The following is a 27,343-nucleotide window of genomic DNA, read 5'->3' on the forward strand; positions in this document are numbered from 1 at the left end:
AGATAATACACAATAACCAATGCCTCGAACAAGTGCAAAATTTCAATTATCTGGGTTGTGAAATATCTTATCAAAATGAAAAAGATGTGAACAAGAAAATTACCAAATTTACACAAATTCTAGGAATAATAAACAATACATTAAAAGCTAAATTAGTACAAAAATCTACAAGAATAAAAATATATAATACACTAGCATTACCCACCCTTCTATACAGAAGCGAGATTTGGACATTAAAGAAAAAAGACATGAACAGAATCAAAGCAACGGAAATGAAATTTTTCAGGAGAACAGCAGGATATACTCTTTTAGACCGAAAAAGGAATGAAGAAATTTTAGAACAATTAGAAGTAGAGTCAGTAGAAGAAAAAATCACCAGATACAAATTCAATTGGCTAGATCATGTAAGAAGAATGGAAAATTCAAGAATCCCAAAAATTATGATGCAATATAAACCTAGAGGACATCGTCGACCAGGAAGACCGTTAAGAAGACTGCTAGATGGGGCCGAAACAGGTCTACAGAGGCCTAATTCGTGAAGGATGATGATGATGATGATGATGATGGTAACTTTTAATCACATTTTATGGAAAATAATGTAATTGCACTTACATTCCTTTGCTTCTGACCACCTCAATTTAGTTTCTTTTTGAATTGTAGGTCTGGACAATGGCATCTCTTTTGTACGTTGTTGGATAAACCAGAGAAATATGGTTTCGTAAAATTTTTTCAAATAAGCTTCTTTCATAGTTCTGCGGCTTAGTATTTGAGAGGAATGCTCTGGAAGTTTCGACTTTGATCTTACCCAATACAAGACACTTGAGATATGAACTCCATAATCTGCTATGAGATTTCATAATATCGCGCCAATTTCCTCTCATGTTTTTGTTTGATAATTATAATCACATGTTTACATTTTGTTGCCATTGTAAAAACATACACTTGATAAAATAATTTAACACAATATGCATTAATAATTACTTAACATCTACAGCATCACAGAAGTCAATATACGCAGAATCTGTTGTCACCTCTCATTCAGCCGTAACAGTCATGTCACGTGCTGTAGCATCGTGGTTTAAAGCATCATGCCTACAGTCGCACTTAAACCTCCTCACGTTTGGCAAGCGCCAGTAACATGCGAGCGCGACGTTGTCACAAGTACACTCTCCGTCTCTGTCTCTCAGCGGCAGTAGTTTTAAAACTGTGGAGCGCGATCCTTTACCTGAGACTGGTTTGATAGGGAGATTTAGAAGATTTCTTAATAATAATAATAATAATAATAATAATAATAATAATAATAATAATAATAATAATAATAATAATAATAATAATAATAATATCAGGTTGCATCGAATGAAATTAAAAGGCACAAAATATAGAACAATTAGTTGAGTCAGACGTAAATAATCATACTCGCTGAGTTTATATCAGTTTTTGTAATAGTTTTACTTTTATTAGGATTAATAAAGTTGTCAAAGTAGGATGAAAACAGTGGACCTACTCTTAATCAGAAACAACTGTCTGATTCATTAGGAATCCCATCATCAAATTTAAGGACGATAAAAAAATCGCGACTCAATCATTGCAGCTGTGACATAGGAAGAATGTAAGTGCAGGAAAGAGAAGTGTGGTAAACATGAGACATGTGGTAAACTTGGAGAACACGCACACAGCAAACAACTATAAACAACTTTTTTTTTTCCCAAAGAAATAAGTACAGTAGGCTACATATTGTAAATGTCTTTGACGTACAGTAAAATAATTACATAATGGAGTAATACTGTATTACCTTCCATGAATCATGTATTTCAATCAAGAAAAATGCTAATAGATACTGTATATATGACAAAATGAGTATACCCGCCTAATATGAGGTCCCGATTAATACGTGGTCCCTTAAACAGCGTTTTATCGGAGTTTTACCGTATTAACCCATAAAATTCGAACCATTGGGGGTAGAAATGTGATTTTTGTTTCTGTTTGTTCAGAACACATTAAACATTCATCATATATACATGCAGGGTCTCTACAATATACCAATTTTCCGAGCGCACTTGTTATATGATCTTGAGACTTTCTATGCGGCGAGTCTGCATGCCCATATGTTGCAACGCAGCACTGCCGCTATTGGCTACCGCCGATAAGTGGACACACCTGCAAACGTCAGGAGGTTTGAGCGCGACTGTAGTATTCAAGTTACACAATGCACACTGGATTTAGTCCTCATAGTGAAGGAATCTTCTCACGAAATTTCTACCAATGCATTGGGACTGCTGACCATCCAGCATCATACTGAATTTGGGGAACTACAATAGGTAGCAAAATTCCGGTTATGGAAACAAGCTATAGCTGGGGGGGGGGGGGGATCGTGCTTAAGACATAATATCTCCGTTCTTGTAGGCCTGCTAGTCGAACATGGCCCTTCATGGGCTGTCCATCAAAGATTTAAATTTAATTTTATTCAGTCATTACTTATTCCAAAATTCTTCGGTTTGGAGTAGATGAGCTAAAAGGTACAGTACATAAACAAAGAATAACTTTCACTTGACGGGACCAATATACATCCATCAACTGAGGAAATGGAAAGCAGATTTTTCCCCCTAGTGCATTCCTTAGGGACATTAACCAACCCTTAGGCCTATTAATTGGGCTGCTTGGTCACCAAGTGGTGTAAGTCAGAAGTCGTTGAAACTGAGTTAGTAGTATCATTGTATTCTCCATATGGAGAAGTATTAATTCGGCAAGTGAAATATGTCTATAGTACATAAATCCATTAACAGAATGCTTTAGAAGTTTGAGCACAAAATTATTTTCATCTCGCATTTTGTGTCCGCTGATGCATTTGGGAGTTGGCCTGAGCATTTACTCCATTGCATATTTTCAGTATCAATCGAGGGGAATTGTTCCTATCATTTTATTAAATGTAAAAAACGCAAAACCCTGTTTTTGTCAGAGCAAGGTTTTTTTTAAACTTTTTTTACTTACACCAATTGACGACCAAACAGGCAAATTGCAGTCTTGCTTTGAAGTGAGAACAAGACAATGGTGGTAGTAGCTATCTCATTGGAATGCACTGGCAAGAGCTTTGGAATGTAAGACGTTATATTTTAGACAGTAATTTTCAAGCAAGGAAAAAAAAAAAAAAAAAAAAAAAAACAAACAAACAAACATAGGGTTAAGCAGAGTTTTATTATATGTGCGATTCAGAATGTTTATAATTTAACAACAGACATAATCAGAATACGAATCACCAATAATGTTCAGGAAGTTTATTTTACCAAAGTAACCAAGAAATGGATTGGGAACACCTCAAAATCTGTGCTTCAGTGGCTGACCATGATAATATCTTTGAAAAATATTGGAGTGCAAGAGGTCAAATGACTTTATTGTCAAATGCCTGGCATTAGAAAACAACAACAACATTTTACCCCAAAAAAAAAAAAAGAAGCATGTCTTCATGTGTGATTAAAAAAGTTCAATGGCATTACATCTTATTATTTTTTTTCTAATTCTAAAATATCGAAAAATAATGTTCCAAAGTCAGGTCAACTACAACACTTACCCCAGAAAAATTCCGCTGCAGTAGTACGTCTTGTCCAGAAATTTGGCCACTCCTAAAAATAAACAATTCATTACACTATTACTACTGCTCTTTGTTCTGCTACTGTTACTACAAATCACTAACAATTAAAAACTGTTTGACTAACCATCAAACAGAGAGTGAACGACCGAAAACCAAGTTCTTTCTAACCATCACACTACCTGTATACTATCACTATCACTATGACTACCACTGATACTTCTACTGTTACTACAACCACCTCTCTACTTGACTGGATGACCACTACTGAATACCAATCAATAAACATAAATGTTTTTACTTTATAATTACTATCCTCTGCCATTTTAGAAGAATGATTTAAATTTTCAATTCACTCTTCCATAAATCCACGCCTGATCTCATTTCTTTTTTCTTTCCTTCTTTATGTCTTCTTTCCTTATGTTTGATTTAGTTATTTTACTTTGTTTCCTCTAATTATTTGTTATTTTCTTCTCCCCTTCTTTTTTACTCATTTCTGAAAAGATAAAAAACGAATAGAAGTATTTACAATATTAATGTGGATGTATAAGAGATTATTCAGTTAGGAAAAATATCTTCCACTCAACTTTTTGCGCATATTATAAACTTTAGGTAGAGAGAATAAAAGTCCTCCTAAAGATTTTTGAAGCTGGAATTATACTTTTGGGTAATCCACTCTGTACTGGAACTTGACATTTCCAACGTTTCGTAACTACATACAAGTTCCATCAGAGTAAGACTAGAGTTCACCGAAATGTTCCAGTACACAGTGGATTACCCAAAAGTATAATTGAGGACCGTTTTTGCAAAACTTGCTAACTGAAAAAACTAAATTTTACAGGAGAGACAAAATAATGTTGTAAGCAAGTTTTGCTGTAACTCTTACTTATAGCAGAAAGCAAGTTTTGAAAAAACGATCACACTTTGACACACTATAATGAAGAGAAATAATCTAATTTTACTAAGACGCCTTTAACATCATGTAGAGGCCTGCCTTATATTAACGAATCCATCAAAATCTCAATTCTGCAAATTTTGCAATTAGCAAGTATTGCAAAAACGGTCCTCAATTCCAGTCACAGTCATCGTGAAAGCCTAAAAACTCATATTTTTGGAGCCGTACGAATTGATAATGAATGGAGGATTAGAATTAATGCTGAACTGGAACAACTTTACGAAGTTCCAACAATTGTAGCTGACATAAAAGTACGTAGGCTGAGATGGCTGGGATATGTGGAAAGAATGGAAAACCACTGAAAACTGAGGACGATTCTACACATGAAACCCAAGGAAAGCCGATCAGTGGGATATCAGAGGCAGAGATGGCTTAATAACGTAGAAGATGACTTGCACAGTTTGGAGATTCAAAATTGGGGGCGGTTGGCTACATCCGAGAGATGAATGGTGAAAACAAGTAGTTGATAAGGCTCTGGCTGTCAATGGACTGTAATGCCAGAAATGACGACGATGATGATGAGATACAGAGAATTGAAACCCATTAAAATGTAATCCATTAAATCCAACGACAAAAATAGTATGTTTTTCTTTAAATAAAACTTTTTTTCTGGATGCTCCATTACATTTGAGTAATATTACATGCACTTTTTTTCCCCTATCATACAGTGTCACTTTTGAAGAGTGGAAATGTCAAACATTTTAAATGACAAAAATATGTTTTTACAGGAGAGACTAAAAACTGCTTATCTCAAGAAATATATTGTTAATATAGTATAATCGTATGAATTAAGATTAGACAATGCAGAATAAGTCTTTAGAAAATTTTGGCATGCTAATCTATGATAATATTGTACATTTTACTATTGTAAATTAACATCCTTCCAGACGTTTTGTATGTAGTGGCACACAATTTGATGTCTATTAATTTGCAACAGTTTATTACCCATACATATTCTCCATTTCTGATGGCTCCAGTTCCTTCTCCTGACTTACATAGTTTACAAAGGATAATAAAATTGTTTTGTGTGAGTCCATAACAAGGACTATTAAAGACCACATATTTTTGCAATAGTGATAAATTGCTGATTAAAAAGTTACTTTTCTTTGCAAATATGTATGTAACAATAGCGAAAATAGCCATTTTTATCGCAAATTTTGTTTTCGCAACAAATGTATTTTAGAGGAAAATAAATTATTTTGGCGAAAAAAAAGAAACAGATTTATATATTAAAAATTTGCATCTCATTACTTTTTTAAACACTTTCAACTTGTGAATATAACATCCACTATTCTTGCAAGCTGGAAGATAGAATTGGAAAAACATGCATTCCAAACCCGTCACTGAAACTTTGCAGAGGGGGAAAAAGATAATGTCCATCTGAAAGGTGGCTTTTGTTTGCTGGCATTATATTAAAGCCAATATTCAGTTGTAAAGATGGGTCCAACTTCGACAGTCACACTATATTCCAGAGCTAAAGAATTAGTTGGGGTTTTTATGTATCCAAGACTAATATTTTAATGTGTAAATTTTGTAATGTGCGAGTAGATTGGAAGAAACAAGACACAGTGTCTAAACATTGTTTCAAAAATAGAGCATGTGCACCTTAAAAAAAAAGGGGGTTGCTCCTAAAAGACAAGCATCAATAAAACTTTTTCTATCACTATTTTTATGCCAAATATGTAACACATCATTATTTTTTCACATAAAAATCTCTACCTAATTTATACGAAATTACTGCGATAATCTTACAACTATAGTCCCGACGCTGTTATTTCCGGCGTGACTTCGATCCTTTGCTTACGTCTTAGAAAGTAAAGGCTCTATGAAGTCTAGGTAGGTAGTATCGTTCGCCATTTTTGTTCTCACATTGCCGAGCTACCATACGAGGAATCTATTTGCCGCACCGTTAAACATTATCATGTCGTAGCTCCTATGATAATAAATCAAACGCAATGTAATTCAGCAAATAATTGAGCGGCAAATAACGTCTTCGTGCGTTTTCTGTGAACGACAAAAAAAGAGCTAAAATGGCGGGCGATTATATTAAGTATTTATCGAGCCTTAAGAAATGAATCAGCGAATCACAAGACGCACACGTTTAAATGTAGGCAACCTGCAACGCGATTGGCTACTGGAAATTAGAGCGACGGAGCTATAACTAGCAACATACAGTATTTTTATCATGATTTTTTTTTCTTTTTTTTCCCGAAATTAATGCGAAATTATGTGGTCTCTAAGGGTTATTATAGAGCACCTCAATCACATGGAATCAAACTTCGAGAAATATTTCCCAATATTACAAGACAAGGTTGTGATTAAACAAAACCTTTAGATTATGAACTCTTTTTCGGAAAGGGCAATTGAACAAACTGAATTTCCAGCCAATCTGAAACAGCAACTCATAGAAGTGTCCAGCAATACAGTGTTGAGAGACTTGCAGACTAGAGGTCTGAAATGTGTCTACCTTCTGGCTAAACATTACATGTGAATATTTGCACCTCTGGAACATTGCTTTGACAGAACTCCTTCCCTATGCCACATAAATATTTTTGTATCAGTTCAGTTTTTCACATGTAACTGAAATGAAAAATAAGCTACGAAAGCATTTAAAATCCAAAACTGATTTAAATATAGTTATAAGTATAGTTAATACAATAATGGATCACATTTCACGAAAACTAGCTAAGGTTTCCCATTAAGTAAACTTTTTTTCATAACCACCTTCACATTTTTTTAGCATCTCATTTACTTCTTAACACAATACAGTGTTCTCCAAGTAACTGTATGTGGTTTTTAAATAACATTAATTCTGTCTTTTTTAATAAATAAAATCACTTTCATATTTTGTAAGCTGGTATCAGTGTTGATCATTGCATTACTACAAAAATAACATGAGTCCATTTGAAATGTAATGTAATACAGTGAAACCTCTCATTTACGGACATTCAAGGAACGTAACAATCTGTCCGCATCTGGGAGGTGTCCTTTATTGAGAGTGAGGCTCCCCAATCTAACAGTGAATTTATAATGTGCATTACGTATCCCTTCACGCTTTAAATGAACTGTATTACTGTAGTTTAATTCTGAATACAGTATACTACAGTAAATTCTTTGCAACTTTGAACTACAGTAGATAAGACCGAAAAAGGAAAATATTGTGACAGCTGCAACGGGGTTTGAACACGCGTCCGACAGGGCGAGCGGCAGACGAAACGCTGGTACGGGGAGCATCTGCATGCTGAAGGGCAGAGGGGGTGTATTACGTCAACGCGACGAGGGGAGGGTGCGCGCGCAACTGCTACGTGCGGAGTGAAGGGGGGACGGACCCTCCCGACTCTTCCAGAAGTCCGTCGAAGTGGAGATATCCAGATAATTCGAGAGAGCTATCTCTGCACACCCGTAGAAATTTCTCGCAACTATGATTTTGCTATAAAAGAAGAAACGCAGCGAACTTGAGCAGTTTTTCAGTTTATTCAGCCATTCAGTGAGTAAGCCAGAGCAAGCAAGCCAGTCTTGTGTACCGGAGTTTGACTCGAGTGTGCGTCCGCAATTGTGTCAGCATCCGAAGGCCTGAGTTCGAGTGCAGTGGACCGCAGTTGGAGGGACCTGAGTTCGAGTGCAGTGGACTGCAGTTGGAGGGACCTGAGTTCGAGTACAGTGGACTGTCTCTGAAGGTCTGTGGTTCGAGATACTGTGAGCTCGAGTGACTGAGCTAGAAGAACTGTGAACTGAGAACCGACAGTTCTGATTTGTAAATAGTGCTTTGTAAATATTAGTTAAGATTAACAGTTCATTGTTGTTCGTAATAGTCCTAGTGAATTGTCATTGTCGTCAGTGGAGTGCTATAACGAATACTGTGTTGAGTGAAAATCCTATTGTTGACGAGAGCGTTTAAGGTGAATTGTAGAAAGGAATTATTGTTGAGATAATAAAGTAACATTGTTGTTTAGTTTAAAAAGTTACAATATAGTACTGTGCCATGCAATTTTATTCTGTGACTACAGTTATGCAGTACTGTAGTTTACAGTTTTCAACTTAACCTTTATGTTCAGGTGCCATGTCTCTCGAAACAATACAACTGATTGAAGTGAAGAGAATAATCCTACTAACCTTATCATGTGTCGAATACAATTTCACGATCGCGGAAACCTTGGACCCATCAGACAGGTTAAATTTTATGACTTTGTTTATCCACCCGCTTTCAGCTAACAAGGGGTAGCCGGCTGGGGTAGTGGTAGCCTACGAGACCCCTATTGTCTTCTTTCATGTTAAGGAATTTCTGTACAGTTCTCAAAACTAAATTTTCCATTTTTGTAACACATTAGGTCTTGAAATCCAAGTTCTCCGCAGTCAGGAGCTACAGCAAGCTTTAGGACTGTGAAACAGCTGTCCGTGTCCGTGTCTGAGAGTGTCCGTAAACGAGAGTTAAATTTATCATTACTGCTATATTATTTCAGTTGGGGCATAAAAATCTATCCGTATTTGAGGAGTGTCCGTATCTTGGGGGTGTCCATAAGGAGAGGTTTCACTGTATATATTTGTCATTAAACATTACTCTTGGCAAGATAGTACTTCACATATTTAATGAGTTCATTTATACTATAAAACAGTAACTTTCGTAATGGTTGTTACTAGTGGCCTGCAATGTTCGAACATGACAGAGGCAACCAAAGCACTACAAACTTTGTCCAATTTCATAAGAAAATTAATCGCAAGACAAGCACTAAAATCCATAGGTGGTTAAAATATGAAGGGGTTGGAATGGAGGACAGTGAATAAATTTATAACAAGGTGGAACAAACACGACAGGCCTCCTCCTGCTGAGCAATCGGCGAATATCGAACTTCACCAAATTCGACAAACTTGTATCAAACATAGCGCCTGTAATGCACGACGCTAGTTGTTACACATTAAAATTACCTTGTTACAATTATGATAATAATTATGTGGGTTCTTAATAAACATAGAAAGCCTAGAAAGTTGAGAAACACTGCACTAGTCCACAAAGGATGATGTCACACTCTCAGTAAAATAGTGTCATAACTCGAAAATTGTTACCTGTAAAGATATACTATTTTCTAGTAATATACCGATGTAAAAATATTTTAATAAATAGGTACCAAAAACTTTGATAATATACAATTTTTTTTATTAGAAGTTCACACCTCAAACTAGTAAAACAGCGTTGGGAATAATTTACGAAAGTAAAATGTGATTTTCGACTTACGACATTTTACATGGTGTGCGATGTGTGGAAAAAAAAAAAAAAAGTCTTCAATAAGCTTTAATGTAATATCTTCTAATCATTACGAAATCTTTATTTATAACTTACGAATGTGGCTCCATTCCTGGGTTTCGAAAATCACCAGAATCCTTAACCTGAAAAAATAAAAAACAGCTTTGAAATGGCTAAAGAAAACAGAGGAAAAAATTATGCCAACATATTATAACAATCCTCAATTTGATTTACCAATTATCTTAACCAATGCCACACACAAAGTAGGGCACTTCCTCTGCTGACTGCACCTGAAAACTCACAGTGCCTCATCAGATTAAAACTTAACATATTATAATATTATATTAATAATATTCATAGCATTCGATACTCATCCTACTTATGTTATCCTTCAGGCATCAGCTCTTTGTATGCATACCAAGAGAGAGGAGATGAGGGAGGGACGTTAGGGGGAGAGGGACAGAGAGAAGTATCTCGTGAAATATGCATGGTTGGTGAATTCCCATGCCCCAAAATTAGTTGTGCCAGTCTGCAGTCTGTCCTTGACAAGAGGCAAGAAACATACGCATGTCTCAACTAAGAGCAAGTGCAGTTTATCATGTTGTGTTGTGTTCTGCAATGATTACATATTCAGTGCTTGAACGTGTACAACATATATATATATATATATATATATAGTAAAAGAAATCATATGACTGAACAAGGGAAAAGTTCAGATGTAAATTTCTTGGCTCCCAATTCCGTGTAAGAAAACAATACTAAAATTAGTGAATAGGTTTAATAAAACAGGTTCTATGAATGATATGTGAATTATGTATCACACAAAATAGACAACACTTCCAGCAGGTACTGTGGGGAGGATGAGTACCGAATGTTAATTTAACATAGTACTAAGTTGTAATCCAGCAAAGTTCTATGAGGTCGTAGACGCAAGTAGCAAAGGAAATGGGTGGGGAACCTGTCACTGAAAGGCTGACACACACACTGGGAACATTCATTGGGACTCGTATATAGAAAAGATTCATACACATTTCCATCCTTTATCTCACAGCAGAAAAACTTCTTGCCTTTTCATTATAAGAAGTATCAAAAGAAAGCATAGAGATTCAGAAAAAGAAAAAAACAATTCCGAATGTTCATCACAAAATTTATCAGCATCCTTTATAGCGAAAAGAGTGGTTCCTGGTATGCCTCCTATGAACAGTAATTTCTTGAACTGATCATGTTCCCCCTCCATCTCCCCTTCCTCAGTACATAAGAGTCGATGTAAGTGAGAATAATGCACATAAAAGATAATGAATGTTACTGAAAACTTGATAGTTACACGAAGAAACAAGATCACATAAAATGGTGATTTGCTGGAAACGAGTTCTACCATTTTCTTTTTAATTTCTTTCATGTAGGAAGAAGAAGACTGTAATTGTTTTAGCAAAATTACAGCAGCCCCGAGATAGACCAAAGTCATTAATGAAAGGTGTAAGCAGTATACCTGCACATCGGTTTAACAATGTAATTAATTTTTACTTATGCAAAGTGTTCCAATAAAACGAGCATTTTTGTTTGCTGCGCGAAAATTTCCCTCATGATGTTCCCAACTGGCTCTAATTTGCTCAGTTTATAACCAAACACGCTCTAAAGGTTAACCTGATGACAGGTTTACTAAGAGCCTGAAGATGAATATTTCTGTCTTGTATTAACTATCAATACTAACCTCTTGTATTACACTAGTATATTGTAAAACTCTTTTGTAAATATTTCAACTAGACTGTGACCTATGAATTAAGACTTTGCAGTACCATTAAGGTTTTTTTTTTTTTGACATGTTCCATATTCTAGCTGCAAAGAGATGTACAAATGCCATGGAATGTAAATAAATACAACAAAATATAATCTACACCAGACATGAGACAGGCCAAGCTCCTCATTGGAGACCCAAGACGTAACTTAACAAAACAACTCTAGCTCTGGAAAGGAGAAACTTAAGATGGGTGATTGAAATTCTGACTGGACACTGCCATCTGAATAAAGATCTAATACATTAAGCCTCATTGATGACCCAATTTATAGGAAATGTGGGCTGGATGAATGGATGTTGAGTTAGCTCATATTTTGCTAGATTGTCCAGGTTTAAGCCACATCGGCATCAAAAACTCATGAAATACATGTTGCCTCCTGAAGAGTTTCAGGAAATAAAACCCAGCAACATCATTAAGACAGTAGCCACCCACTGCAGTCTTCTAGGTTGATTTCTGATTTAAGGGATGCATAGTAGGACATTTGTGCCCAAGTGCTTTTATAACAGGTACTGACTACCTCTGTGGTGTAGGGGTCAGCATATTGGTCTCTTATGCAGAGGGCCAGGGTTCGATTCCCGATCGGGTTGAATTTCCTGGTTGAGGTTTTTCCTCAACCGTAAGGCAAATGCCAGGAAATTCAGGCCACAACATCCCTGAAAATCACCGGCCTCATTCATCACCGAAATCATATTCATAACAAATCAGTAACATATATACACGCGCCATAACCAGTCTCAACAATAGTATACAGACCTTTGGATTTCAACCAAAGATTAACTCGCGATATGACCAAAGATGTTAAAGCGAGTATAAAGAACAACAAGGAGAAAAAAAAATAGGTACTGTAGTCTACACCGTTACTGAGGAGGAAGAGAAGAAGAATGTAATTTATTGCAGAATTAAGATTTGTGGAACGGATCGCAATGTGCAGTTGCTGTTATGGCATTTTATAAATATGCCAATTACGTGGTCCCTTTTAGAAGAGAATACTGACGCTATTTTCATCTTGGATAACATGATCCCGTCCTATCTGAATATTATGGGTGAACAATTTTGAAGTTCCAGAAAATGCTTTGAAGAAAAACAGGAAATGCTTTGAAGAAAAAACCTACAAGTAGGTCTCAGAATACTCGAGCACGAGAAACAATACACACAGTGAGAAATGTTGTTACACAAAATCTAAGACATTCTGTGAGGTGAATTTGTAAAGCACTACCATCCATATAATCTTACGTAACAATTAAAGTTGCAACCATACAAAGTACAAAGTGTCAAGCAGTTAAAAAAGGGTGATCTTGAACAGAGAATGCATTTCACAGTATTGAGGTTTTGACTAAAATTAATGAAGATGAATCAAGCTTAGTTGCATTCAATGTGTATGTCTGATGAGACACACTTCCTTCTTACTAACTACTGTTACTGGTCTCGGGAGAATCTCCATCAATTGCATCAATGCCATTACACAGCCAGAACGTCACTGGGGATAATTGGTTCTTGTTTTTCCGAGCATGAGCAAGAACAACAAACACAGTAACTTCTGTCTGGTATGCCAATATAATACACATATTCCTGCACCAGAACTTGCAAGATTCCTTACATAGAAATTATTTTAGTTACAGCAAGATGAAGTTATGTTGTATACAGCGAGAATTTCTATGCAAACAATGCAAGTCATCTGACATAATTGTTTCCGATTACTTCCTTTGGGTGCACCTAAAAAGCATTGAAACATGTAACTACAGGCTGTTTGAATATAAATGCCATCATTGTGGTCATCTGCAGGACATAATTTTCAAAATATGGAAGTGGTTGAAATTTTTTCATAAATGTCAATGTATAAGATCACAGTTCCAGTGTTTGTAATTTTTGTCTCGTTAAAAGAAGTATTCCTTTTGTTACCTTTAAAAACAGCCATTTCACTGATACACACCTGCAATATGCAAGAAATCAAGTGTGAGAAGTTTATTTTTTTCACCAACTACCACTTGCACAATGTCTTATTGCACAATATGTTGTATTATTGTTACTTAATATTGCATCATCTTGTTATTGCACCATTTTACATAGAAGAACGGATATAACATGGAAAAAACCATGTCAGTGTGCCACTATGGGTTCAGGTATACAGTTAACACCACTTGGAGGAAAAAAGTGTAGTTGTTGCTTTGGGTACAGAAGGCTTATGAAGTCAGAGATCAGAAAGGATTGGTTGCCATCAATCTTCAGTGTCTCGACTTTTCATGAGATATTACGAGAAAAGTTGTTACAGGACTAAAAAGAACAACTACATATGCCAAGGTCAGAGTTTTGAAACGTCCATACCTCTCTGATCATCAGATATAAGTTCTACAGACTATAATCTCAGTGGGAAGGCTACACCACAGTCCATGAAATGCCAGGATAGTGCGGCAGTAATTATTTGATGCTGGTTTCAAGTCATAAAGACCTCGTAAAAAGCCATTATTAAGCTGTAACATGGAGAGAAATGAAAAAGGACTCGCTCCAGGGGAAAAAAAAGGTATGTAAAGTAGATAACTACATAATGTGAACCCATAACATTTTCACTTTCCAGATGAATTTCAATTTAACCAATGTCAACATGGTGGTAAACAATATATATGCTGAAGTAATGAAACTTATCTTCCCAACTGTATTCAGCAAATATAGCAATTTCCAGCGAGTCAGTGTGGGCTGAATAACAAGGACTTGGAAAACTGGAGTTTAGCAATTTATTGAAATTTTAGAAGAATGCCTAAACCAGTCATCAGAGGCAATTTTCTCCAAGTGAATGCTGAAATTTCCAGCAAGACACTGTACCCTGCCACACAGCCAAATACGTAAGTAAAACATTAAATTTTATAATCTTATGTACTAATTCATTTTACAAATTAATTCTTTTACAGAAAAAGTCAGTAACTTTTTATTTTTAAAGGTGAAAGGATATTTTCCAGCCAAGACTAGAATGGGTCACTCTTTGTAATAAATACATACCTGCTTTGCACAATCAACTGTACAGACGACTATTATATTAGCATGTGAACGTACATAAAATATTTTCCCTTCTGAATAATTCACTTCGATAGTACTGTTAGTTGCTTCACAAGTAAATTATTCAAGAGTTGTTAACTCATTACAAACTAATATATATAGATATAAATTTCAGATACTGTACTCCAACCACGAGAAAGTCTTTGGGGACTGAGACGAAGCGGGGTAATGCTGTAAATGAATGTTGATGTCATAAGGTCACACACGTGGGTACTCGTTTCTGTATTGGCTAGCTCTCACAGCACAAACCCTAACATTGATACACACATATTGATATTACCCTAGTTACAAAATTAGATTACTGTTAATCTCCTGGTCTTTTAATCTCTCCATACAAGAAATAACATATGCAGGAGAGCACATGGTTTTTAAACTGATGTTATAACGGTAATATTATCTATCTACTTCACTCCAATACTTACTTACTTACTTACAAATGGCTTTTAAGGAACCCGAAGGTTCATTGCCGCCCTCACATAAGCCCGCCAGCGGTCCCTATCCTGTGCAAGATTAATCCAGTCTCTATCATCATACCCCACCTCCCTCAAATCCATTTTAATATTATCCTCCTATCTACGTCTCGGCCTCCCTAAAGGTCTTTTTCCCTCCGGTCTCCCAACTAACACTCTATATGCATTTCTGGATTCGCCCATACTTCACTCCAATAGATGACACAATAGTAAGCACATTCCTTTCACGGTTGATCTCCTGGTTGGAGAACAGTACGAAATTTTGTAAGCAAGTAACATCACGAACAATACAATCACATTTAAAAAAGCTATAGCAAGGGAATTTGTGAAAAATAAATTTTCTGCACCTTCTTAAGTCATACAATTTATAATCGAAGTCAATATTTTACTGAAATTGGACCATGTCTGAAGGAGGCTAAGTTGGATGACCCATATAAACGGATACATCCAATAATAGAAGTAGTAGAAGAAGAAGAAGAAGAAGAAGGACGTGTTAGCCCCAGTACGCTGGGTAGTGGACTACACAGCACTGCAAGATGATGCTGGTGATAGTAAATGGAGCAATAGTAGGAGTATCTAGCGAAAACCTACCAACAAGCATTGTCTTTGTCAACCACAAATTGCATTTGGATCTGCAAAAAAATGACTGAAAGCATTTAAAATGTGGATACAGAGAAGAATAAGTATGTGAAATGAACACACAACATAGGAATGAAACTGTTCTAGAAAGAGTGGATGAAGAAGGAATAATGCTGAAATGGATATTGAAGAGAAAAAGAAATTGTCTGGGTCACTGGCTAAGAAGAAACCTGAAGGATGAATTGGAAAGAATGGTAAATGGGAGGAAAAGTTCGGGGCAGAAGTAGGTATCAGATGATAGACGACATTAAAAGATATGGAGTATATGCAGAGACTACAAGAAAGGCTTTCTGCCTAGGAGAGGGAGGGAAGATTAGAGAATGTTGTGTTTGATGTGAAGAACCTGCTCTTGGGCATGAAACTATGAATGAATGACTGTATGTATAATAATCTTACTCTTACAGTAATCAATTTTATTTTACTTGTGTGCTACTTTAATGCTGTAGCGCTCGTACTGGTATCTTGCCACATGGCATTTGAAAGCAGTATCACTAGGCCTATTTACATTACTGCTTGAATCACAACCATCACTTGCAGATGGATACAAATTTGTTGGCATCAGGACAGACTTTTAAGTGCTTTTCAAAGTAACATCTCACAATACTGCTTTCCAGTTATTCTGAGGTGTGGAAATTGTGCTTCCACACATTATTCTTTAATTTCCCTCACTGGTAAAAAAATCTCACAGCAAAGGCTCAAGAAGATGACCTCCAATTTCATCTATCTTCTCTTCTATCAGAACTGGAAAGTTTTGTTTGAAATTGAATGGATACTTATTTTTATTCACATCCTGTATGCTGTAGTCCTGACGTACACAAATTACGAACAACTTAAATCTTCTAGTGTAGGCCTACTTCTGTATGTTTTATTATCAGTCAGGAATCTGTTGAGCCAAGTAGAGCAGTAGACCGGGTAGGAAATCGCAGTAACATATGGTCTAGCCTACATGAGTCAGCAAGAAGACATGAAGCAGTATCAAGAAGGCTTTATGGGAGATCAAGAGAAGGTGCGGTTAGCATTCAGAGAAGATGTCAGGATGCGGAAAGTATGATGGATGAAGAGAAAGTGATTTCATCACCACAAGTCAGTATTTTATCATTGACGGGTAGATTTAAGGGCCAAAAAAGTTACGAACAAACAGATGGTGGACATTTAGGATCAATAAGAGGAAAATGACTGTTTGGAGCTAAGTTAATAGCAAGAGTAGAAGAGTTATTAGTTTAACAGGCTGTCGGCATTGCAAGCTAATTGTAGGTATATGTAATAGAAAGTTATGGTGAAACCCGTATACATAAGTTGTGGTACACCATAACTAATATAAATGTTGATGACAAATATCTATCTGCATGTTTCATTATTGAATTTCTGAGCCTTTGATGTATAAATCACGCATTTTGTAACATTCAAGGATTTTCAACTGCTGTAAACTAGAATTATTTGTAATTCCACGATTATAGGAAATTACAGTTAAAAATAGAGCGAAACTGTGACATTTTAACACTCACCTGAGAACATATTTCAGCAGTGTTACCCTGCTGAGGAACCTGGTTCATACTGGGGAGGAAGAGAAAAAACCAAATTACTCTTTCTTTAATTAACAGAAGGCAAAACAATATTCACAGAACAAAAAAGAATGTTCTGCAAAGCCATTGAATGAATCTATTTCCAAGTAAGTGCCAACTAAAATCACTATCATATTAACATAACTGTCTTTCACATACACAATCAAGCATAACATCTTTCACAAACACAATCATTTTCAATTACAACTTAGACATCAATCACACTGTAGAAAAAGACATCATAAACCTGGTTTCAAGTCATACTCTGTGACCTAACAGTTATTGTACTAGCTTTTGAATTCGAGGTTCCTGGGGTGGTGGTTGATAGATGTTTCAGGCAACAAAATCTTCAGTATAATTTCCACAGGAAGAGAAATAAAGCTGCATGCCCCATGTTGCTAATTTGCAGCATATAAAGGTTCGTTACGATAACAATTGAATGTGTTAGCAAAATTACAATGGCAACCTCTTAATTCCTATATCCTGTTATATACTGTTCCCAACTTGGTGTCACAGATATCGTCATTTCAATGTCCTGTGTGTGCCTGAACATCACAATTACATGTCGGTGGCTTAGAATTATGAAATCATTTTTATCTGATTTTATATTGTTTCTCACATTGTCGAAACTAGATTTAAAAGATTGGATAAATCATAATCTTCCTTCTGGAACTGCAATAAAAGATCATTTTTTCCCACCTATTTCTGAAAACTATGTAGCCTACATCTACAAATACAGAGTGAACCATAAGTTGTTTAATCAACTGTCCGAAGTCAGGTTTGTACCTCACAAGTGACACCAATAAGGCATCACTCGAGGAAACTAAGCCGAAAATAATGGCTTAAAGCAGGCCTGCACAAGGTTTGCACTCTCCGAGCCGGCTCACACCTCATGAGCGGAATGAAGATATTAGATGCGCTCTGTATAAGGGTGGGCTGGAAGAAGGGGTGATCTCGTACAAAATATACACAAAAGGAAGTACTATTATGAGTGCTTATGAAATGAATTCCCGTTCAGTGTTTGCAAAACTATCTTGGGCTACTTAATAAAGAAATATTTATTTTACAGAAGTAATAGAAATGCTATAGCTACTTAAATGTACAATATCATTTTGTTATATTTTTATTTATCAGTACATCAAAACGAGGTTTTATGCTGTTGGCAGCTGAAAGGAACAGTAGCCTACTGATCATAATGAAACATCAGTTACAGATGTTCGATGTCTGCCTTTATTAAAGTTGATTATAGAAAACAGTTGCTCACAAATATAAATGTTGAGCCAAACATAGCAATCATTTTCACAGCCAGCCTGTGTAGTCGTGGATATTATTGCTAATGTTTAGTCTTGTAAAACTCAACCAGGCTAGTAGTAGGCCTATTATTCAAACAATCTTTAGCCCTTAGGTCACATTGAAGATCAGTAAGTTCGAGCTGTAAATCATTAAATATTAAATGTTATGTTCCGTCTTTCAGATTCCTCCATATTGTACTGTAGCAGTAGGTAAGCAACGTGAAACAGTTACTGAGAATAGGCCTACACACTGTACTCCACTAGATAACTGAGTGGTCGTTTTCCTCTCCTCTACCTATAGCAAGTCTGTCATTCCGACATATCTTCCTCTCCGTTTCGGCGAGCGGTAAACACCGCTCTCCCGCTCGTTGAGCGCTGTTTGTGCAGGCCTGGCTTAAAGTATGTAATGTCATTAATTTTAGGGGGTTATTCTTTGAGATAATTCAAACAAAAAAAGTTTAATACAATTTTGCTCGTTTTTACTTTCTTTTCCAAATAAAAGTTGTTTTATATGAAAAATTTGAAGGGTTGGCGGGAAGAACGATGAGCGTCCATAAAATGAATTTTTTTTAGTTAGAGGTGCCATCTATTGGATTACGTTGAGAACTAATAGAGGCTTACATGGTTATTACAAAATCTTCAGGTGCAATAAAAAAAATCAAAAGTAAATGACATTACGCATACGAATTAAAACAGTGTTTTTTAGAGTTTAAAATTAATTTTTCTCTAAAGTTTGTTATTTGGACACTATTTTGTTCTTCCCGCCAACCCTTCATTTCATAGCATGTTTTGGGACAGCCAATGATTTAATTCCCAGTATGTTCAGTCAATTTTAGAGAGCAGTGTATTACTTACTTACTTACAAATGGCTTTTAAGGAACCCGAAGGTTCATTTCCGCCCTCACATAAGCCCGCCAGCAGTCCCTATCCTGTGCAAGATTAATCCAGTCTCTATCATCATACCCCACCTCCCTCAAATCCATTTTAATATCCTCCCATCTACGTCTCGGCCTCCCTAAAGGTCTTTTCCCTCCGGTCTCCCAACTAACACTCTATATGCATTTCTGGATTCGCCCATACGTGCTACATGCCCTGCCCATCTCAAACATCTGGATTTAATGTTCCTAATTATGTCAGGAGAAGAATACAATGCGTGCAGTTCTGTGTTGTGTAACTTTCTCCATTCTCCTGTAACTTCATCCTGCTTAGCCCCAAATATTTTCCTAAGCACCTTATTCTCAAACACCCTTAACCTATGTTCCTCTCTTAGAGTGAGAGTCCAAGTTTCACAACCATACAGAACAACCGGTAACATAACTGTTTTATAAATTCTAACTTTCAGATTTTTGGACAGACTGGATGATAAGAGCTTCTCAACCGAATAATAACACGCATTTCCCATATTTATTCTGCGTTTAATTTCCTCCCGAGTGTTATTTATATTTGCTACTGTTGCTCCAAGATATTTGAATTTTTCCACCTCTTCGAAGGATAAATCTCCAATTTTTATTTTTCCATTTCGTACAATATTCTGGTCACGAGACAATCATATACTTTGTCTTTTCGGGATTTACTTCCAAACCGATTGCTTTACTTGCTTCAAGTAAAATTTCCGTGTTTTCCCTAATCGTTTGTGTATTTTCTCCTAACATATTCACGTCATCCGCATAGACAAGAAGCTGATGTAACCCGTTCAATTCCAAACCCTCTGTGTTATCCTGAACTTTCCTAATGGCATATTCTAAAGCGAAGTTAAAAAGTAAAGGTGACAGTGCATCTCCCTGCTTTAGCCCGCAGTGAATTGGAAAAGCATCAGATAGAAACTGACCTATACGGACTCTGCTGTATGTTTCACTGAGACACATTTTAATTAATCGAACTAGTTTCTTGGGAATATCAAATTCAATAAGAATATCATATAATACTTCCCTCTTAACTGAGTCATATGCCTTTTTGAAATCTATGAATAACTGATGTACTGTACCCTTATACTCCCATTTTTTCTCCATTATCTGTCGAATACAAAAAATCTGATCAATAGTCGATCTATTATGCCGAAAACCACACTGATGATCCCCAATAATTTCATCGGCCTCCAGATATGGAGGGTAGCTGCGAATATATTGAATAAGCAGTCGTGGACAGCCAATAAGGGGTGGCCCTCCAGCTTGGGGGTTGGGCGAAGGGCTAACAACCCATCACCGTAAAAAAAAAACAGCTTGTTACGAATCCCTACAATAAGATAAAAACATTCGAGATTTATATAAGGGTATAAAGGAATTTAAGAATAGATATCAGTCAAGGGCAAACGTGATCAAGGATGAGAATGGTGACTTGCTTGCAGACTCTCCATCAATCCTAAACAGATGAAAAAACTATTTTGCGCAACTACTAAATGTACATAGGCCAAATAGAAATGTATTATTTCAATGTACCGAAGTACATATGATATTTCCATGCAGATATTCTGCGTCATCATACGATGAAAGAGTAATGGAACAGAGAAAAATTCTCTCCAGCGCCGGGATTTGAACCCGGGTTTTCAGCTCTACGTGCTGATGCTTTATCCACTAAGCCGGAGAGAATTTTTCTCCGTTCCATTACTCTTTCATCGTATGATGACGCAGAATATCTGCATGGAAATATCATATGTACTTCGGTGCATGGAAATATCATATGTACTTCGGTACATTGAAATAATATATGATATGCGTAAATCACAAAGTGATTTAAGACGGCGCTTATTCCGTCTGATCCTGGCCAACTAGTCACTCATAACAAGTGCACCTCAGCACATGTGTGGACTTTGGTCCTATGTTCATAGACATCTATGACGTAGTGCAGAGGGCGGTCACTAGAAGGAACCCAAGAGTTGGAACTCAATCAGAGACAATTCTTTCCGACACCGGGGTTGTATCCGGTGTGGCTTAGTGGATAAAGCATCAGCACGTAGAGCTGAAAACCCGGGTTCAAATCCCGGCGCCGGAGAGAATTTTTCTCCGTTCCATTACTCTTTCATCAAATAGAAATGATCGGGACGAATTTTAAATACAAACTGCTGAGCCATTTATACCCGAACCCACGCTTTCAGAAGTCGAAATTGCGATAGAAAATCTGAAAAAGTACAAGTCTCCAGGTATCGATCAAATTCCAGCAGAATTAATACAAGAGGGTGGAAGTGCATTATATAGCGAAATTTATAAACTTGTACTTGCTATTTGGGAAAAGGAAATTGTACCAGAGAGCAGTGTATTATGATAATAAATTACTGAAAGAATTTTAGTTTTGTCCTTTAAATGTGCAGAATTTGATACAAACAAATGTCACATTGCAAAATTCCTTTGCAGAACAAAAAGGTACCTTTATTCAGATCAAAATTCTGCACATTTAAAAGACAGAACTAAAATTCTTTCAGTCATTTATTATCATAATACACTGCTGTCTTAAACTGACTTGAGTATATTCGGAATCCAATCAATAGCTTTCCCAAAACACACAATGGGGGGGAAAAAAAACAGAGAAAGAGAAAGAGAGAAAGAGAAAAAGAGAGAGAGAGAGAGAGGGAAGGGGAGATGGAGAGAGAGGGGGAAGAAGAGCAGGGGGGGCGCGCGCACACACACACCTACCTAAGCATAATACTCTGCTGTCTTAAACTGACTTGAGTATATTCAGAATCCAATCAATAGCTTTCCCAAAACACACAATGGGGGGAAAAAAAAACAGAGAAAGAGAAAGAGAAAAAGAGAGAGAGAGAGGGAAGGGGAGATGGAGAGGGTGAAGGAGAGCAGGGGGGGCGCGCGCGCGCACACACACCTACCTACGCACATACACCTCCCTCCCCCCTCCCCCTGTGCAGGATAGAGCAAGTATACTGCAAGTGTTTCGCTTCTTGTGAGAGGGAAAGTGGGAGATCCTGTGCAGTAGCCTATTATCCTACGTTCAACATATCGGCCTTTTCAGGATTGCTTTCTTCAGCTATGGAGCAAGATCAGCCATAATTTACTTGTTATAGTTTTTTTGCAAATAAATTGCATTTTTGCAAAAGTATTAAAATATTGTTAATAAAAAACAGCCTCCAAACCTAGTGTCAATCCCCCTGAAGATTATTACTTTGTGTCCCAAGAAAAACATTAAATTGAGGTTCTACTGTACATAAATCTAGTTTTAAATACCTGCAACTTTTATTTCACCTTTTAAAAACACAAAGAATGTTGTAAGTAACAGAGTTTTCAGTGATGAAATTGTTATTCAAATTACGTACAAATTGACAAATTCCTTGTGATAACTTACACAGTGCTCTGACAGTTATTTACAGGTAGTTCCTGAGCTGTAGTGTCAGAGTTGAGAGGAAGCTGAAAAATAAAACACATATTATTGAAAAAATACAAACATACAAAAAAATAACAAAGCTATTTAAAAAACTGGCACACTTCTTGACTGTGGAGACAACTCAATCTGCCTCCCTGTGGTGTCCTATGGGTTATGCAAAACGGATTACAACACTAACATGCTTGTCAAGGAAAAGCAGGATACACAGCATTTCTCAGTGTGATTACTTTGCTTTTTATTATAAAGTCAGAAGGAAAATGATGCAAGTCAACTAATCCCCAGGTATTTGGAGAACAATAATATTAAAAAAATATATTTCATCAATTTTCTTCTCATATTCTAACAGAATAAGTAGAGGGCGGATTTTTGCACACTTAGTTCCTCGAGAAGAAATCATATGCCATTAAAAAGCAGTAGATAGGAGGTTGATGGAAAAGACCTTTGGAGAGGCCAAAGCATTGATAGGTGGAAAATATCAAAATACATTTGAGGGAGGTAAAACATGATGGGACAAGATTAAACTTGTTCAGGATAGGGTCTGACAGCGGGCTTATGTGAGGGCGACAATGAACCTCCGGATTCCTTAAAAGCCATTTAAGTAAGATGGGAGGCTGAGGTGATAAAAGAGGAGAATAGCAGGGCAAAGAACAGAAAAGGAGGGGGCAAGTGGGAGAAATGAGACAAAATGAGGTGAGAGGTTTTCATAAGAATAAACATAATTCAGTCTAAGTCTACCTCTCAAAAAGTAGTCAATGGGAATATACCTAATTGCTACATTACTAGTGCACGAACATATGCAAAGAAAGAATTTTTTTTTTTACAAAATATGAAGAACGTACAAAAAGTAAATTCACAAGAGGTGTAGCATCAGTAACATTGAGATTATACTGACTGTAATGGTTCGGAAATACAGTAATTCATTCCTGTTAATTGATAACTGTATGTCAGTTGGCTGTATTACGCACCACCACCTTGGCAACAACTGTCAGTTGAAAATGAAGGTCAACTGAAATGTGGTCCAATAAACAAGATACGTGCTGTCATTCAATTTCTGAACATGAGAGTGTCGCAGCACAAATTCGTCATCATATGGTGGGAATCTAGAGAGAGAGGGTGATGAGTCGTCAACAGGTTGGCAAAATGGTCCTCAGAATTTCGAATGAGCTGAGTAACTTATGAGTGACTGTGCGCTGAGTGGAAAACCCTTAACAGCAGGCACAACAAACAAAACGTGCATTGAATGACACTGGAGAATAGAAGAATGACAATGAACAATGTGTGACTTTAGCTTTTGTTACATAAACAGTTGTTCGAATTATACAGAAGTTGGGATTCCGTAAGACGTGTGGTGATGAGTCCTGCCTCCTGCAAGTGCCTCCCGAAAATAGTCTCTGGGAATGGCATATACCCTGTCATTTCTACAACAATATTACACTGTGGTCAAGGTTTTCTTGAACACACGGTCACTGGTGACAAGACATGGGTTCACCACATCATCTCAAAAAAGAAACAGTTATGCATAGTATGGAAGCACATGAGATCTAACAATAAAGTGAACAAAAAAAAAATTCAAGGTCGCGGACTGGATTACCAAAATGATGCCTACCATGTTCTGGAATCAGGAAAGTGTTTTGCTGGTTGATTTCCTGGAAAGAGCAATAATTAATGCAGCTGTTTACAGCGGAACAATAGAATGTTTCAGAGCTGCCATTAAATGTAAACTTCCTGACATGACGTCAAAACAGAAATGTGCAGCGACTCATTTTCCAGAAACCAAGTTCTATAATGAGGCATAGTTAAACTAGTCTCATGCTTACACAGTCATTATGCTCAAGATATTTAAAAATGTATTAATTACAGTGTATAGTGTGTTATGTAAAAATAAAATATGAATATTAAAGAAACATGTTTTATAAATTTATTTCTGGTATGCACCTCATACTAAAATAGTGGCACCAGTCTGGATTGTTCTGGTTGCCTCGGGAGTGTGTGCGCGCATCTATAGTCGCGTCGCTGTTATTTCCGGTGTGACTCCTCCCCTTTGCTTACGTCTTAGAAAGTGAAGGCTCTATAAAGTCTAAGTAGGTAGTATCGTTCGCCATTTTTGTTCTTTCGTTCCCAAGCTACCAGGTGAGGAATCTATTTGCTTCACCGTTAAACATTATCATGTTGTAGCTCCTATGATAATAAATCAAACGCACTGTAATTGAGCAAATAATTGAGTGCCAAATAACGTCCTCATGTGATTTCTGTGAAAGCCAACAAAAGAGCCAAAATGGCGGGCGATTATATTAAGTATTTATCTAGCCATAGGAAATTCATTACATCATCAATAGCGAAAGACAACACGCACATGTTTAAATGTAGCCGACCTGCAACGTGATTGGCTGCCGGAAATAAGAGCGACAGGACTATAGCAAGAAGGAAGGCGTGGGGAAGAGGAAACAGAAACTCAAGCTTCGGTAGGAGCTGTAGCGTGGTACGGAGCAGGGGAGAAGGCTACGTTGACGGCGTGGAGACAGCAAGGGAAATATCTAGAAGCGTATTTCTCTCAAAGATTCCAGAACATGTGGTGTAGTAAAAAAAGCGCTAGTGGCCGCTAGTTTCAGTCTTGAGTCTACAAGTGAGTCTTCGAGCGAGCAAGGAAGCCAGCCTTCGAGAGCAGCTGGAAGACTTGGGTTCGACGTGCAGTGAACCACATCTGGAAGACCAGAGTTCGACATGCAGTGGACCGCATCTGGGAGACTTGGGTTCGACGTGCAGTGAACAGCATTTGGAAGACTTGGGTTCGACGTGCAGTGAACTGCCTCTGGAAGACCTGGGTACGTGCAGTGGACTGCATCTGGGAGACGGTTCAACGTGCAGTGAACCGCAGCTGGAAGACTTGGGTTCGACGTGCAGTGAACCGCATCTGGAAGACCGAGGTTCGACATGCAGTGAACCGCATCAGGAAGACTGGGGTTCGGCGTGCAGTGGACTGCATCTGGGAGACAAGGGTTCGACGTGCAGTGAACCGCATGTGGAAGACTTGGGTTCGACATGCAGTGAACTTGAATAGTGAGCTAGAAGAACTAGCCAAGACAAGCGAACTGTGAACAGTTTTGTTCTCCACATAATTCATTGTGAACATTAATTGAAATTAAGAGTACACTGTTGTTCTTCTCAATAATACACGTCGTGTATTGTCATTGACGTCGTGTTGGGTGTAATAACGACTATTGTGTTGCTATGTTAAGTGGAATACCCATTGTTGTTGGGTGAATTATTAAAAATAAAGTCACATTGTTGTCGGGTGTGTGGTGGTTAAAGTAGAATATAAGTTACAATATAATAGTTTATTGTATACTGCTTACGCAATATTCTCTTATTATTTTACAAAAGTAAAAGCCTATCAACAGAAAGTATACGCAAATTTTTAACCACATTCCACTAGGAAGAATGAAAGGAAATACCTACTATGAGATGCTGGCAGCAATTTCAAGATTGAACCATAACAGAACATAGGCGCAAGCCATAAAAATGCTAAGTAATACATGTTAACTGCCTTCTTTTTCATCTAGCTTATACGTCTCTCTTTCCCTGTCACATTATAACGAACTCTTCCAGTATTATGAAGAGTTCACAGATGGAATAAAATGAGAAACATTACACTTATACCTTCAATACTCACCACATAAGTGCTTCCATTTTGAACTATATGAATCTTATTATCAATTATATACCATGAATCCATTTCAGAATTGGTAAGGAGAGATGAATTCAAACCATCCTACAAAATAAAAAAGAGAATACCATTAATACTATAACAATTGAAAATTAAAATATATACGAGATGGAATCTGTAACCCATGGATGACACAATATTAGCTGCAATAACAATAGAGGTGCTTGACCTTGATCATAGGTGGAGTTATGGGGGGCACGAGGGGGGAGCACTGCCCCCCCCCAAATTTGTCTGAACTCTTCTTTTTTTCTATTAACGTTAGAACATTTTGAATTCAAAAGATCTATTTTGCTTTTGTTTATAATTAAATTTATGAATTAATATCTTCAGATCATGTGTCTGGACTATATTTATTTTCAATTTCTGAATGTATAAGAATTTCTATATCTCATTTGAGGAATGGAAGCACTGTAATGTTTCTTTTGTACCTGCCTGTACTGACGTGTTAGACGTCTGTAGGCATTCAGGCCGCCACTTGGAGATGTATGAATAACATACCGCACAACAATGCAGAAAAAAAGAAAAGTGATCCTGGCATAATGTGTAAACTTAAGGACGAGATTAAATAAAATAATTAGAATTTACATTTCATATGATATCTTCAGGAAGGTAATCTTCATATAAAAAAGTTTCTTTTAGCACTGTTACACAGTTTTATTGATGTATGCATGTTTCTGTATGAGAGAGAAAAAGAGGGAGATTGTTT

At 36.8% G+C, this 27,343-nt stretch overlaps 1 protein-coding gene across 3 annotated transcripts in view; it reads right to left on the reverse strand.

Moving 5' to 3' along the window:
• Positions 1-27,343, reverse strand: part of LOC138703190 (cellular tumor antigen p53-like) — a 78,667-nt gene that overhangs the window by 44,038 nt on the left and 7,286 nt on the right. For all 3 annotated transcript variants that reach the window (XM_069830872.1, XM_069830874.1, XM_069830873.1), the window contains exons 4-8: positions 26,584-26,682; positions 22,875-22,936; positions 17,236-17,284; positions 9,874-9,920; positions 3,566-3,617 (exon numbers count right to left, since the gene is read on the reverse strand). In XM_069830872.1, the coding sequence (XP_069686973.1) occupies positions 3,566-3,617; positions 9,874-9,920; positions 17,236-17,284; positions 22,875-22,936; positions 26,584-26,682 (309 nt within the window). The remainder of the gene's footprint in view (positions 1-3,565; positions 3,618-9,873; positions 9,921-17,235; positions 17,285-22,874; positions 22,937-26,583; positions 26,683-27,343) is intronic.

The sequence above is a fragment of the Periplaneta americana genome, chromosome 7 (assembly GCF_040183065.1).
Source record: "Periplaneta americana isolate PAMFEO1 chromosome 7, P.americana_PAMFEO1_priV1, whole genome shotgun sequence".
Lineage (NCBI taxonomy): Eukaryota > Metazoa > Arthropoda > Insecta > Blattodea > Blattidae > Periplaneta > Periplaneta americana.